At 43.4% G+C, this 16,916-nt stretch overlaps 1 protein-coding gene across 27 annotated transcripts in view; it reads right to left on the reverse strand.

Annotated features, from left to right (window-relative positions):
* Positions 1 to 2,098: 2,098 nt before the first annotated feature.
* TRERF1 (transcriptional regulating factor 1) overlaps positions 2,099 to 16,916 on the reverse strand; it is a 256,302-nt gene continuing 241,484 nt past the window's right edge. For 23 of the 27 annotated variants that reach the window (XM_049892031.1, XM_049891991.1, XM_049892008.1 and 20 more), the window contains 3 exons: positions 12,824 to 13,030; positions 9,965 to 10,212; positions 2,099 to 5,856 (listed from right to left, as the gene is read on the reverse strand). In XM_049892031.1, coding sequence (XP_049747988.1) covers positions 5,532 to 5,856; positions 9,965 to 10,212; positions 12,824 to 13,030 — 780 coding nt within the window. In that variant the 3' untranslated portion in view covers positions 2,099 to 5,531. The remainder of the gene's footprint in view (positions 5,857 to 9,964; positions 10,213 to 12,823; positions 13,031 to 16,916) is intronic. The other 4 variants (XM_049892183.1, XM_049892153.1, XM_049892134.1 and 1 more) reach the window with 2 other exon arrangements.

Consider the following 16,916-nt stretch of genomic DNA (forward strand, 5'->3'; position numbering starts at 1 on the left):
TTTCACACATGGATAATACAGTGTAGAGTAGTGCCTGGTACATGGTGGCTCAAGAGTATTAAATGAATGAACATAACAGGCCAAAGTCTTCAGATTGAACACCTGGGTGCCCGGCAGCAAAATGAAATGCACATTGCTTCTAGAGGAGTAGCTATTTTATTGGGTACACGACTATCTAAAATAGATAGCTAAAATTAAAGATGCCAGAAGAACCTAGAATATCAAGGTCTTGAGCTGGTCTTGAGCTGGTATGCCCTCACTTAAAGCAAATTCTGTGTAAAATCCAGAATTTCAACTTTCTTCTGAAGGTTGTTTTCAAATATTTAAAAGCAAGCACACTTATGAAAATTTAGAAATGTAGATTTGCAATGCACATAAATCAGGGTGGACATGGATTTTTTGGAGGATTTACTGTTAAGATACCTTTATGTGTGTCAGAGTAGAACTGTGCTCCATAGGGTTTTCAGTGGGTGATTTTTCAGAAGTAGATTCCTAGGCCTTTCTTCTTTTAATGAAATAAATAATTTTCTAGATCATAACAAATATCCAACATATGTTAACCAAATATAATACTAATAGCATATGTGTATTTAACATGTGCACTGTCTGTAACTTGAGCTTGTTGTTGTTGCTAGCTGCTGTCAAGTCGATTCTGACTCATGGTGACCCCATGTGTACAGAGTACAACTGCTCCATAGGGTTTTCAAGGCTGTGACCTTTTGGAAGCAGATTGGCAGTCCTGTCTTCTGAGGCGCCTCTAGATGGGTTTGAACCACCAACATTTTGGCTAGTAGTTGAGCTTAAGTAATACTACAAAAGGCCATTATTTTACTCATAAAGCACTTAGAACAGTGCTTGGCCCATATCGCTGTTGTTAAGTGCCTTCAAGTTTGTTCCAACTCATAATAACCCTATGTACAACAAAATGAAACACTGCCCAGTCCTATGCCATCCTCACAATCATTGTTATGCTTGAGCCCATTGTTGCAGCCACTGTGTCAGTCCAACTCATTGAAGTTCTTCCTCTTTTTCCCTGACCCTCTAGTTTACCAAGCATGATGTCCTTCTCCATGGACTGATCCCTCTTGATAACATGTCCAAAGTATATGAGACATAGTCTGGCCATCCTTGCTTCTAAGGAACATTCTGGTTGTACTTCTTCCAAGACGGATTTGTTCGTTCTTTTGGCAGTCCATGGTATATTCAATATTCTTCACCAACACAATTCAAAGGCATCAATTCTTCTTCGGTCTTCCTTATTCATTGTCCTGCTTTCGCATGCATATGAGGCAATTGAAAATACCATAGCTTGGGTCAGGCACACATTAGTCTTCAAGGTGTCATCTTTCCTAGGCCTTTCTTCTGAGGTGCCTCTGGGTGGACTACGACTTCTAAACTTTCAGTTAGCAGCTGAGGGCATTAATCATTTCCGACACCCCGGGACTTCATGTAATACCGAGTTCTCCTAAATTGAAGTTTGAGTAACATTGCTTGTTGTTGTGTGCCATTGACTGATTCTCACAGTAACTCTACAGGGTAGAGGAGAACTGCCCAGGGCTTTACAGGCTGTAATCTTTACTACTGAAGCAGATTGATAGGTCTTTCTCTCAGATAGTTGCTGGGTGGGTTTGAACCACCAACCTTTTGGTCAGCAGCTGAGTGCTTAACCACTATGTCACCAGGAAATCTCTGTAAAGATTATCGTCTAGGAAACCCTATGGGACAGTTCTACTCCGTCATACTGGGTCGCCATGAGTTGGAATCGACTTGACAGCACTGGGTTTAATCTTTAACTGGGAGCAGATCACCGGGTCTTTTCCCCCATGGAGTGGCTGGTGGATTTGAACCACCAATCTTTCAGTTAGCAGCCGAGCCCAACTCTTCAGTGTCTCATCCACAGCTTGAAGAGCAGAAACGTGTGTCCTAGCCTCCAGCGTGGGTGGGCACTTTGATGAACATTCAGCTCCATCAACAGACCTCCAATTCTTCAGAAGCCAACCAACAAGTGAATTAGCATTTACGCAGCACTGAAGTCATTTCAGTGGCTAGAAAGAAGAAATATTTAAGCCAAAATGAAACTCATAAAGGTAATATTTTATTTTCAGAGCAGCTGATGCAATATTGAATCAGGTTTTCACAAATAAATATGACAGTGTCTATTTGGTTACATCTCTATTTGATGAATGTCCATCCATAGGAACTGAAATAAATTTCTGAGAAGGCTAATGACTGGAACTTTTTAAGCTAAATCCTCCTGGTTTCTCTTTCTGAGGAGGTATCATGACAATTAAAAAAAAATGCCGATCACTCAGGGGGGAAAAACAACCTAGAATGCCCCAGCTTTTTGTTTGTTCTTTTAAAGGAATGCACCCTTTTAGGACAAGTCTATAAAACATCTTTATTTATTTGTTACATATGATGTTTAAATATAACTTTGCTTTCAAGCTTCAATTTTTTTTTTTAACCCCTGGTAAAATAAGACTTTTGTTTCATCTTAACAAAAACTGACCTAGGAGAAACATTTTTAGCAAAATGTTATTATAAAATTCACTAGAAAATACTGTCCTTTTTTTTTTTTTTGCCAAAATGTTACATAAAATCCTTATTAAAAATACACACATTACAAAAGAAAAATTATGAATAGGCTATACATAGTGCTCTTGATATGAACCAAGGGATCTGCATTCCGGGAAAATACAGTTAAGCACACTGGATATTATGACGTCAACTTGTAATAGTGCAAATGTGAATAAATTACATCCTGAAATGGGAAGGCATGCAAGTCAGTTGCTGAGAATAGAACTTAACGAAGCCAGAACAGGAAGCAATCACAACCACTATTTAAAAATGTTTTCATTTTTATTACATTAGGTTTTTTTTTCAAAAATACTTTTCTTTACAATAGAACTCCTAGAAAATATGTACACCCTTCCTCTAATAAAATATAACAGCAGTTAAATATATTTGAAAATAAGATGGGTTTTTCCATAAAATATATCTGTTAACTTTTTATATACAAGCTTTCTCAAGGAGGTCTAAATTCACTCATGAAAAACCATCTGATAGTAAACAGTAACTGTGTTGAAGACATTAACCATTAGAAAGGAAACTTCTTTGGGGTGGGGTGGGGGCTAAAACACAACACATACATGCAGGCAGAATCATTTCAGAAAAAAAAAAGTGCAAATTTTACTATGAAGTCAATTCTTTAAGTTGATATTGTCAAGAAATACTAATTCAGAATTTGAACCGTCTCGTGAAGGAGGAGTTCTTTGGTTATCTCAAGTCAAAAATCCTTATGCTGTACTGCACAAAAAATTAAACTGTGCATTTTATTTTTACCTTGGCAACTCAAGTTTCTTTTTAATGTTTAAAACCAGAACAGCTGGGTAAATCTCCCAACAGAAGAAATGCATTGGCTCCTTTGATAGATAAGCTTCCATAGACCGAGGAACAGAACCATTCGGAGTCACTCCCAGACACCAGTAAGTGAAGGGAAGTGGGCACAGTGGCCGATTCCATCTGAGTCAGCCGACCGACCATATGACAGCTGGAATGGTTCCGTAATAGTTCTGCCATAAAGTTGATGTCTACTGTCAAGGCAAGTTCTCAACTCAAAACCGCTTAGATAAAACATAGAATATAATAACCTGTCTGAAATGGCAGCAAATAGAACACTTTTTTTAAAAAAACCTATTTTCTGAAAACAGAATGATGAAAATGAAAAGAATCTATTTTTCTTCTGTCTAGGGCTTTCCAGAGTTTCCAAGAACATTGCCCTTGTGGGGCCGCTGTGGGCCAGAGCTGACTTCTGATGAGGTTGTACCAATGCTTTCGGAGAGTCAAAGATGCTCCTCGAGCCCTACCCTCTTGCTTCCACTGGTAACTCCTGTGTTGAGCTATTAACCTGCCAGTCTAGAGGCCCAGCATGATCACTGCACTTGCACAGAGCTGGGGAACAAGCCTACCTGGGCTGGGGCAAGGCCTGAAAACACCTGCTTCGGATGCCATGGGCACTAACGTTGAAGGGGGAGCAGTGACACGCAGGGTCTTCCCTGTTCGGGTTGGCGTCTGCCTAACAGTGGGCTAGATCAGTCTGACTCAGTCAGAAGCCTGAGCTGAATGACATTTTTGAAGGATTACAGGTTTATTACCTTCAAGTACAAACAGCAACCATGCTGACAGGAACAGGAAGAGACAAAGTTATGCAGCTTGGAGAATTCTCGAAGTGCTTTGGTGAGAAGTGTAATGAATGCATTTGTTGCTTGAATGCAAACGTGGTAGCTAAAGTGGTATCTGAAACCATTTTTGCTGGCTTTCAATGCTATTTCCCTTGTATTTGCAATCCCTTTTTGTTAGAAAACTCTCACAGCTAGTGTCAAGGTTAACCAGTTCAGCATAGGTGAATTTCAGCAAAATCCTAACGAATGAGGTTTCACAGTACTTCCAAATGGTGCAAAGTAACTTCAGAACCCCAATGACCATGAACAGTGCTGCAAAAAAAAAAAAAGAGAGCAGACTCTTGGGATCTTGTCTTTGGGCAAAAGAATACTTCTTGGATTCCAGGTGCTTCAGTGTATGGCCCTCATCCACCCTCCCTAAAAACAAAAGCCATCCTCTACGGCCTTGGCTATAATAATAATAAAAAAGAAAAAATAGTCGGGGTTATTTTACTCGAGGGGTCTCCACATCAGCTCTCACCGAAACACAGCTCTGCCAGCCCATGATTCAGAGCCGACCATAGACAGGGACAGGGGAGAGGCCATGTCTGCCCTGCAGGCCAGGTCCTTGGTAAGTCACTCAGTAATGGCCTAAGGTCATGCAGTCCTCAGTTGCTGTAAATAGGTCACATCAAGGAACAGGCCAGGTAGAGTGAAAATCTGTTTGGTCACTCTTCAAACGATCTATGTGCTAGAGGAAAGCTGTGGAATGTGAAGGCTTGCTTTACCCACTGGAAAGCAACCCCTGCACAGTCTCCTGAAAAAGACACCAGGTTCATTGCAAACTACAGAACAAGGCCAGAACAGAACAAAAATAACTCTTGATAGGAAAAGACGGCTCAAGGCCCCAGCACAGAGAGGGGAGCCTGCTTCACACACATGCACACGCGTGGAAGCGCGCACACGCACACACGCACGCGCGCACACACACACACACACACACACACACACACAGAGCAAGCTTTGGGATAAAAGGCAACCAGGATGGTGGACATCTGAAAGCAAATGGAACGTGGACATCAGGTTTGTCACCTGCCAGGAATGATTACAGGAGAACACAGCCCAGATGGAACACCTCTTAAAGATATTTGTGCCAATTATTTATTCCCCCCAAGCCCCCCCAACAAAACTTTTTTTTTTTTTTTAAATAAAAGGAAAAGAAACTGGATTTTTTTCCCCCTCTAAACCTGAATAAAACGACCACTGTTTAAACAGGTAGTTTAAAATGGTTACAAAACAAGCAGGCAGTCCAGGTTTCCTGATAATGAAGATGGAGGCCGTGGTTCCACTGTCTCTAAGCAACAAGGGGCTTCATAGTTCTGTGTCACCCTGAAGCAAAACTGAATCTTGATCATCCAAGAGGAGATCGGTATCCACGACCTCAGCCTCTTCCATGACACCTCCTAGCTGCTGGACCATGTCGTCATCCAGGATGTCCACGTCCTTAATGGGCTTGATCAAGTTCAGCTGGTCCAGGGGCAGCAGCCCCGGCCCCCCGGCCGGCCCTGTAGTCCTCTCAATGGTGGCTGCCATTTCAGCCGCAAAAGCCGCTTTCTGAGCCTTTTGCCTCTGCTGTTCCTCCTGCTGCCTGTGGGTTTTCATGTGCGCGTTTCGGCTTTTGATCTTGAAGAAGACCCTAAAAATGAAGAGAAAGAGCTATGTGAAATTGAGGAGGTCCTAGGTCCTGGAAATCAGGGCGTCTTAGAGGGAACAGAGTTTGATGCCTTGTTTGGGGTGGCTTTGCCAGAGTCCCTGCTCCTCAGATCTCCTCACCCTGTGACCTGTCACTGCCCCTCTCTCATTGTCAAGAAAAAGTGGTGGACAGGTTACGGAGCTTCCTTCCTGTTACAATGGAGGATGCATTGCCAAAGGCAGTCCTGCCCATCTGGAGGGTATGCCCTTCCTCCTCCTTCAGCGTCCCCCGATCCTCACCATCACTAATCACCCTGCTTGACTGGAGACTCCCCCAATCATGCCAACAAGCTCTGATGGTCCCCATCATCTGCCTCTGGCCCCTGCTCCAGCTCTTCCACAGCCCAAAGTCTTGAAGAATCAGCCTACACACACTCGGAGTATCACTGTTTCTTCAACCCTCTCCCATGGATCTCAGGTCCCCTCCACTTCAATCCAATTGCTCTTCTCAAAGTCACCAATAACTCTGTGAGGTCAGATCCAATGGGCCATAGTCTGTCTTCATTGTACTTCTGAGCTGCACCCACCTCAGCCAACCAGTCCTTTTCACCTGAGACCCCTTCTTGCTAGCCATCATATTGTCATCATTTCCTGTTTACTCTAGACTAAAATAATGGTTCTCAAGCGAGGGTGGTTTTGCCTTCCCAGGGAACATTTGGTAGTGCCTGGAGACATTTTTAGTTGTCACAACTGGGGGGAGGTACTACTGGCATCTAGTGTGTAGAGGCCAGGGATGCTGCGAAACATCCTACAATGCAAAGGACGGCCCGTCCCCTAGATAAAGAACGATCAGGCCAAACTATCAAGATTGTTGAAGTTGTTTTGAGGCTGGGATAAAAGGATATCACATTTTGGGATTAATTCTCTAGACCAGAGGTCTGCAAACTGTGACTAGCAGGCCAAATCCAGCCCATCACCTACTTTTGTAAGAAACGTGTTACTGGAACACAGCCACGTGTATTCATTTACGTATTGTCTGTGGCTGCTTTTGCAGTGCACTGGCAGAGCAGAGTCACTGTGACAGACAGTATGGTTTGCAAAACCTAAAATATCTACATTTGGACTTTTTTAAGAATAAAGTTTGCCCATAAACATGGGCCTGTCTGCTTATGGGGAAGAGGTGCTGTAAATACTTTATATTCATTCCTGAGCCCATAAAAGACGAGAAATCACACTGATTTCTTGGACTGAGTCAAAGAGATTGGTGAATCACAATTCTGCCTGGGTGTACTGAAAACTGTTCCATGTAATGAATATAATTTCAGCAGGTGAGAGAGGCATTCTGTGAACATTTGCCTGATGCTATCCCTAGTCTGGAGTCCGGGTGGCCCAGTGGTTGAGAGCTACAGCTGCTAAACAAAAGGACGGCAGTTCGAATCCACCAGCTGCTCCTTGGAAACCCTGTGGGGCAGTTCTATTCTGTCCTATACAGTTGCTATGAGTCTTTTTTTTTTTTTTTTTGCTTATTTCTAGTCTGGGAAACCGCAGAAAATATTTCTATTTCCCATAAAATCTTTGCTGGAGTTAAAAAACCAAAAACCAAACCCACTGCTGTCGAGTCGATTCCCACTTACAGCGACCGTATAGGACAGAGCAGAACTGCCCCCATAGAGTTTCCAACGAGCGCCTGGTGGATTTGAACTGCTGACCTTTTGGTTAGCAGCCATAGCTCTTAACCGCTATGCCACCAGGGTTTCCTAGCTGGAGTTATACTAGAAAAATGTCCTAAGCAATGTAAAAAAAAAACAAAAAAACAAGGAATATATTTAATGGATGCCGCTGAAAGTCAGCCAGAAAGCTCTAAATACTAAATTTTGTTTGCTAAAATGTCCTTTGTCTCCATCTGTGTGAGCTGAGGGAACAGAAGGTGCGGGCTCCTCTTCGAGGAAACTGGCAAGACCCCAATGCCCCCCAACTTCTACCCCAGGGCTAAGAGGTGGGAGTTAACAGACAGTCAGTTGGGGCAATTTCATTATCTCTAATAAATAAACCTAGCGATCAACCTAGGGCTGCATTTCCTCTGTGGCTTAATCACCATGTGATGGTGGGATGTGACATGACGATGGTGTCATGTCTGGGCTCTGGACAATGTCGGGGCACAGAGAGCGGACAAACACTTGAACTTATTTCCCCCATCCCTGCACTTCATGGAGTGGAAGAGGGCCCCACCTGATGACATGACATGCGGCTAGTTCCAATTCACATTGGCGGGTGCCACCTAACAAAGGTGGGCTTTCTCAGAGGCAGCACAATGCAGGGCTCAGAGCACGGGGCCTGGGGCCAGCCTACATTTTTTTTTTAACATTTATTTTTACATTACTTGTATTAATCATGTTTTCTCTCACTAAATCCTCCCAACAATCCCAGGAGGTAGGTACTAATATTACCCCACATTTGACAGATAACGAGGTGGGACCAGGATGTGAAGTGTAGACATTCTGACTCCAAAGCCCGGCTTCCGAATCACTATCCTATACTGCCTGCGTGGTTTGAGGCCCCACTCGGCCACTCATTTGCAGCATACCTTGGCAAGCCGCTTAACCTTCCTGTGCCTCAGTTTCTCCACTCGTTAAAAAAGAAGTTACTAATAGTAGCTACCTCAAAGGATTATTCTAAATGTTAAATTAATCAGTGTCTGTAAAAATCCTTTGAAACAATGCCAAGCTCATAGTGAGTGCCTGATGAATGGGAACTACTATTATGTTGTCTGATGTCATTTATGAGGATGTATATTATGCACTGAGGTCCCAGGTGGCCTGGCTTGTATAATTAGGGATTGTTTTCTTGGCAGAGTTTTAGCAGCTACCTGGTGGGCAGATAACATTTCTCTTCACATCTGAGGCACTGGAAGAGAAACTCAGCAAGGCTCCTAAAGGATGTCACCAATGCCAATGTCGTACCTCTCCAAGTCTGGCAGGCTTGCTGAGAATTAAACTGGACTTCTATACTGGATGCAGCAGGGAGGGGACTGTGCATCTTAGTATCCATGAGCTCACTCTGACCATTTATTTCCTACCTAAAGTAAATAAACAAGCAGAGCAAAACCGATAGGACAGGGCAGTGGTAGAAGCTCAGATTCTGCATTCAGACAATGCTGGGTTCAAATCTCTACTCTGCTCTTGTAGTGCATCCCGGGGCAAGTTGTTTTGCCTAACTTCCAAATTCCTTATCAAGGATAAACAAACAGTATTTATAAGGAGGATAGAAACGGTATTTACACCATAAAGGTTTGTCATGTGAGGATTAAATGAGTTCATGCACCTGAAGTATATCACATAAGTGCTCAATAAATGTTAGCTATTATTATTATTACTGCAAACCCCAATGGCATAGTGGTTAAGAGCTACGGCTGCTAACCAAAAGGTTGGCAGTTCGAATCCACCAGGCGCTCCTTGGAAACTGTATGGGGCAGTTCTACTCTGTTCCATAGGGTCGCTATGAGTCAGAATCGAATACACAGCAATGGTTTTATTATTATTACTATCCACTGTCAATTTCTCCCCCTTAGTTGTTGTTTTAAATTATACCTCTAAGGGAAGGGATGGCGAGTAGGTTTTATTTCATGTATGAACTCTGATCCATCAGTTGTGCCACAGTGAAAGGGATTTTGAAGCCCTGTCTAATGTGGCAGCAAAGAGGGTAAGAGGGTCCTGGACTGGCCATTCCTGCTATAGAAAGTTCCTGGTTAGGTGTTGAGGGGTGCAAAGAGAGTGATGCTAGTGAATACAGGTTGAGTGTGAAAGAAAGAAGTGGGAATCAGAGTTTCACCCACCATTTCAGGAAAAGAAAAAACTTTTGCTGCGAGAGGTTCACTCTCTGAAAATGCCCATCCTTACTAAGCTGTAAGACATCAGAATGACCATGTTCTGAGTCAGAGACAAGGTCCGCCCACCCTGAGGCACCGTGGAGCCTCAAGGGCAGTATGAGGGAGAGTTCTGAGAGTCGGGGTTCTTTTTCTAGCTGAAGAAACCTTTGACCACCTCAGGCCTGGCCCCTACAGAGCAATTATCTGTCACAAGCTTAGAGTCCATCCCAGGTCCAACTTCACCTACTTGCCACACTCCTTGCAGGGGAAGATGGTGGTGGGGTCCGTCTCACCGCTGGTGGTGCTGTGAGAGGGTGAGCTCTTCACTGAGCAGTACCCACTCTGGGCACCACCAGGCTTCTGCTTCCCAGAAGGGACGGTACCCCGGGCTTTGGCCACCTGGTTGGTGCCGCCATGGATGCGGGCGTGGCCGTTCAGTGCCTGTCGGGAGCTGAACACCTGGGGAAGAAAGGGAGTGACATGACATCTACAGTCCTGAAAAGGAAATTAGGGTTATTAGTTACTTAATGGTAAAACATGGGATACTTGAAACAGCGTTTAATGACAGGACGCAGGGTTTTCTACAACTTTGGGCATAATGTCACAGAAGTAGGGCTCCAATACTACAACCACAAATGCCATGCCGACAAAAACACCCCATCATTATAATAACCAGAAGACAGACACTGTGGCAGTGTGCGAAGGACAAAGCTCCAATCTAGAAGTCAAGAGACCAGGGTCTAGATCAGCTCTGTCATAACTACCGGGCAGGCCATTAGGCCATTTCCCTCTGTACACCTCAGTTTTTCTACCTGTAAAATGAGGGGTTGGACCAGCCTTCAAAATTTTTTTTAAGCTGAGAACTAGCCCCCACTTTTCCTTTCTCCCTCCCTCCTTCCTTCCCTCCTAACAAGTTAAGTCTTACTCCAAAGCCCGATGTGTAAAATACTTCGAAGCAGGGGTGCTCTGGTTGCATGAAGACAGCACCCCATAACTCAGGCTGTTTGCTCAGCTCTATCTCCCCCAGGAAGCCACAGACACTGACGAGCTGCTCTGGAATATTCTATATGATATGTCCGAGTCCCAGCCCACTGCTGCAGCAGTGGTTCAGACCCCACAATTTTAATGCAGGATGACAAAAAGAGGGAAGAGCTGGGCAGTCTTGAAGCTTGCCATAAAGCAGGGTTTCTCACCCGCAACACTGCTGACATTTTGGGCTGGATAATTCTTTGTTATGGGGGACTGTGTTCTGTAGGGTGTTTGGCAGCATCCCTGGTCTCTACCCACCAGATGCTAGTAGCATCTCCCCAGTTATGACAACCAATATCTCTAGACATTGCCAAATGTCCCCTGAGGGGCAAAAGCACTCCCAGTTGAGAACCAGTGCTGCCAAGGGATGTGTTCCACCGTCTTGAAGTCCAAGAGCACTAACTTCTAGCTCATTAAACTCGTTGGCTAAATGGAGTGCCCAAAGAGCTATCAACCTGGAGGCGGCTGCTCTCAGTTAAATAAAGCTTGCTTATTCCCTTTCAGGGACAAAAAAAATACTGCTGATTTAGCAATCTTATCCTCCATAACTAGGCAAAGAATAAAACCAACATGTTTTTTGCCTTGTGATTTTTAAAAGTCATTAAAAACACATCCATCTTCTTGCCAAGTATTTCTAACTGGGACAAGTAAAAGATGACTTCCCACTCCATAAAAAATTTACTGTACCCCAAAACTGGGAATTGAGGAAGCATCCAATTTCTGAACAAGTTCACCAAGAAACACTGCTGTTTAAAGTCACATCTTATGGTCTCTGAAGTGTGCTATACAAAATGGCACTGATGGAGTGAAACGTTCATTAAACATCAAAGACGGCAACAAGGCTGCAATTTCTTATGTTCTCTTGAAAGCGAATGCAAAATGAACACTGCCTTTTTTTTTTTTTTTTAAAGCTTTTCCATTATTTTCTTAACTACGTAAACCAAGTGAACTTCTGCCTTAGGATCTAAATATTTTAAGGGCTGCTGCTTTATTTAAGTGACAGACTCAACGAGCAGCATCCAATAAACTCTGGAAGACAGCAATGTCCTATATAATGAACAAGCAACGACAAGAGCACTAGTTTGAGGAAAATTGGGCTTCTTGGGAAAAAAAAAGCCACATTCTCATTTTTTTGGGTAACATCTCTAGAACTTGCCCATACAGGTGTGCCTGGCTTTAAGAAACCCTATTCGGCAAAAGCTCACCAATTCACTCTGCCTCTTGACAGAGAGGAGGGTTTTGAATTCAGACTAATGGGGACTGAGAAGAGCCTAAAGCAAAGTCCTTTAATACACACACGGCGTCTTAGTTGAGACCAGTGCAGACCTGGCAAGGACTTTCCTTAGTGATAAGAACAGTCAACCTGTGAATTAGTTTTAATTAACTAAATGATGCTTCTAAAGTATTTGAAAAGTTCTAGGTTAAGTAATTACATAGACCATCTTTTAGTCTTTTTACATGATTAATTTGCTTAATAAATCTTTTTATTTTCACATGTAGAGTATACAAAGATAAACTTTGGCTAAATCTTTGTAACAACTTGCTCAAACTTCAAATTAGTGGCATTTGAATTAGGAACACTTTATGGGATATGAAATGCAAAAATCGTCCAGACAGGTAAAACTGCAGGGGGGTGGGGCCGATAAGGAACCATGTTATTAAAAAATAACCTTCGAGGGTGCCCCTAGCGCATGTACATGTGTGTTTACATGGCTTGACTTGTCTGACATACAGCCCAGAGGAATGGAGAAGCACCAAGAAGTGCGGACAGAAAGTTCTGGAAGTCAATGACCACTGCAGAGCCACTGTAACGGCAGTGAAGCTCTCCGAGTCACACACTTCTTATGGGCAGGGACCTCATTTGTGTCCTCAGAGCACCCATCATAGTGCTTGATACAGAACACACACTCCATAAATCTTCACTGGCCGAATGAATGAAAGATAACAATGGGAACATCTGAATTGTTTAACCGAACCCTTTCTAAAAGGCACGGTCTCTTAAAGTAAGGCACAACTGCATAGACCTTGCTAGTCCTAGAGCCCCGGAGGGGTAAAAGGGTGGCACAAAGACACTTACAGCCCCACAGTTGGGCATTTCACAGATGAAGGAGCCCAAGGGCTGGCTGAGGGCCTGCAGGGCCAGCCCCTCCGCGGGAGCCAGGGCAGGGACTGGCGGTGGTGGCTCCGGGGACTTCGCGGCTTCACTCTCCTCTTCTTTTGTGGATTTCCTATCTTCTTCTAGGTCCTCCTCCTCCTCCTCTAGCTCTTCTTCTTCTTCGCTCGTCTAGCGTTAAGGTAATAAAAGGAAGAGAAGTCCTCAAATGCCAACTTAGGGACAAACAGAGCTCACAGGCTAGTAGAGGGGATGGAAGCGATTCATCTGTTTCTGCGTAAGGAACAGCTGGAGATAAATAAGGTCTTGAAAAGCTTTGGTCTCTGGACACTTGGAATTTTTAGTTAAAGAAGCCCCTTCCTTCTCTTTGTGTCCCCTCATCCCTTATACAAATATGCTAATGGCAGGGAGCAGAGATTTCTGTATGTAGTTTCTTCCCCTTGCTGGAGACCATCAGATCTTGAAAGTGACTGTTATGGACTGAATTGTGTCTCCCCAAATATGTGCTGAAATCCTAACCCTATACTTATGGAAACGGGCTTTTCTTTGTTGTGCTAATTAGATCATACTTGAGTAGGGTGGGTTCTAAATCTAATCATTTTTGAGTTATAAACAGAGCAGATTAGATACATACAGCCACACACACAAACGGGGGAAGACAAATACCATATGAGGACTGTCTAACAAGCCAAGGGACCAAGGAAAGCCTGAGGTTGTCTACAAGGAAGGAACTGACATAGTCAAAATTTTTAGCCTCCAGAAGGGCAAGAAAATAAATTTCTGTTCTTTAAAGCCACCGACTTGTGCTATTTGTTACAGCAGCAAGAGGCAACTAAGATAGTGACAACAACTGAAGCAGACTGCCCCTGCTGTGGGCAGAGAGGAGGGTTTTCAAGCAATAGCAGTACTGTGGGAATCCCTCTGGAGAGACTAAACACCTAGGATAACTTGTTTTATAGGTTAATGGCCTTGTAACACTTCCACGAGCCTCACCGAGATGCCTGATCTGACCCTGGTCACTTAGAAAGCACACGCCACACAGTTATAACGTGCTCTTGCTCTGCTCTTCCAGAAAACATGATGGAAGAGGGAGCCTCGGTGACTTTGAGAAGGAGAGAAAACGGGAGGGGGTATTTCATTTTGATTTCTCATGTGCTTTTTCCTTGGTCTCTGACCATGGGTTAGGAAAAAACAGAGTGTTCAATGCTTCTTTTCACTCATTTTCTCCATCCAGAGGCATTTTATGAAAAAGAACAAGAAAAATATTTTCTATGAATAATGATTCTCTCAGCTGTTATGCCCCTCCCCCACCCCCCTTCAGAACAGCAACTGTGTGGAGAGTTAAGGGGCCACTCCTGCCCTCCTCAAGGTTAACAAAGTAAGTTCCTGGAGGGAGCAGCTTGGAGCAGGCACTCTGGGTGGGGGTTGGGTGGAAGGGTAGGGATATGGGGGCTTTCATTCTACTCCTTGATCAACTCTTGTTGTTGTTGAGGCCCATCTAGTTGGTTTCGACTCAGAGAGACCCCATGTGACACTGCAGAACTGCCCATAGGGTTTTCTAGGCTGAAATCTTTAGAAGGGCAGATCACCAGGTCTTTCTCCTGTGGAGCTGCTGGGTGAGTTGGAAACACCAACCTTTAGATTAGTAGCCAAGTGCTTAACCATTGAGCCACCAGGGCTCCTTGCTCAAGCTTCTCTGCTCTCTCTGTCCTTACCTGGGTAGCAGGTGGAGGCATGCTGGCTCTTCCTGGCCCAGAAAGGACTGAGGACCAGGAAAAGGAATCCTAGGTTATAGTAACCTCATTCCAGCTTATACGTGACAGCACTTTATAGTTTACAAGGTACTTTCACATTGACTATGTCACTGAATTGGCTGTTAATCAAAACCAAACCAGACTTATTGCCGTCGAATTGCTTCCAACTCATGGTGACCCTATAAGACAGCGTAGAACTGCCCCATAGAGTTTCCAAGGAGCGGCTCGTGGATTCAAAGTGCTACCTTTTTTGATTAGCTGCTGTAGCATCTAAACACTACGCCACCAGGGACCTCTCATTTTACAAACAAGGAAACAAAAAGTACATCCAGCTGCCTCTGGCCACTCACTGACAGGCCAGTTGTCTCTGCCAGGCTCTCTTTACAGATTCATGCTTAACGCACGTGGGTTCCCATTTACTGGACCCCTAACACTGATGTAACTTTCGGGAACCTATGATTCCTAGATCACAAAAGTGAGGATTTCCAAGTAGAATAAAGATTTCTGAGAGTGGCAGTACCCTAGGATCCAGAAACCACAGCTTCCTCTCTCTAGCTTGGATTGGGCGTGGGGGACAAAGAAAATGCCGGCAAATATGGTACATTTAGAACCTCCCTCACTGTTTCAGTATTTTCAGTATTTAATGTCATCTTTATATGTGTAATTGAGATGATTTATTAACAGGATGTATATAAGAAACTACCACCTGTCTGTCAGTTTGTTGTACTGTGGTGGCTTGCATGTTGCCATGATACTGGGATACAGGTTTCAGTGGAGCTTCCAGACTAAGACAGACTAGGAAGAAAGGCCTGGTGAGCTCCTTCTGAAAAGTGGCCAGTGAAAACCTTATGGATCACAATAGACTACTTACTGTCCGATACAGTGTTGGAAGGTGAACCCCTCGAGGTTGGAAGCCACTCAAAGTACACAGAAGCTGCAACAATGGATTTGAGCATGCCAACAATTGTGAAGGCAGTGCAGGACTGCGCGATGTTTTGTTCTGTTGTACATGGGGTTGCCATGAGTTGGAGCCAATTCAAAGGCAACTAACAACACTTAAGTCCGAGCTCGTTTCCAGTGGGCTAATCAGAATTAATCGGTGAGGATTACATTTGCGGAAAGACTTTAAGGAATACAGGTGCAGGTCCAATACCCACATTTTATATAGCAGTTTATGATATGAGCTGTAAGCCTCGTAAGAGTGTAGAACATATAGGCTGATTTCACTTAAATGGTCTTATTCCCATATGAATTTTACCCATCTTTCATGCTCTTTAAATTTTGGGTAAAAGCACTTTATGCTGAACTCTAAGTGTTCGCCCCATTCCTTTATAGAATTGGAACTCTGTGGTCTCAAATACCAGTTATTAAGCAGACCATGACCTACAATTTGGCATTTAAAATAAATTACACAATCACTTGTAACGACAATGACATTTGTTTCATGGTGTTTGTTATACATACAATTTTCTCATAATGCCACTCCTTGGTTTAAAAACTCTTAGAAGAAACATTCCATATAGCCACAAAATTATAGATTACATTATACTCTACTATGGTTAAGCATGTCTCAGGAATTTAGACAGGCTTTATTTCAACTGGCAATCTATACATGCTTACGGAACGATTTATCGTGAAGCCCCATGGTGACTAAGAGATACAAAGATAACCCAGTGCCATCGAGTCAAAGATAGGAGGACAAAAATCCTAACACGTAGAATTTTGTATCATCAAGTTGGCCACTTTATGATGTATTGTGAAAGGAAACATTTAGTAATATTCTAAAATTGGTAAAAGGTGGCCAAATAGGGGGCAAAGAAGTGGTTATAGTTTAACATGGTGTTCAAAACCATGAAAGTCCTCAATAAAGGTGTCTTGAGGAAGATGACATTTTTATTTCTCAGGCATGAAACTGCTCAACAACTCAAATTTACACAAAGACACAAATTTGAGTGTTACAGTCATTGATGATGACGATGATGTACTGAATGCCTGCTATGAATAAGGCACCACACACATACATACTTTATAGTCCTCACAACAACCTTGTACAAATTTTTCTTTTTTAAACAAGTGAAGAAACTGGCCAGAGAAGTAATTTTCTCAGGATCACATAGCTGGTCAAGAAGCTGAATGGGGATTCAAGTCCTGGCCTGGTCTTATTCGCAAACCTCAGCCTTTTCCACTCTTTGCCCTTCTGCAAATGTCCACAGGTATAAATTTGTCCCTCTGTAAAATGGCTGAGATTTTAGCTCAAACACAGAGATCCTAAACCTCTCAAAATCACTGGAACCAATTGCCTT

The sequence above is a fragment of the Elephas maximus genome, chromosome 1 (assembly GCF_024166365.1).
Source record: "Elephas maximus indicus isolate mEleMax1 chromosome 1, mEleMax1 primary haplotype, whole genome shotgun sequence".
Classification (NCBI taxonomy): Eukaryota; Metazoa; Chordata; class Mammalia; order Proboscidea; family Elephantidae; genus Elephas; species Elephas maximus.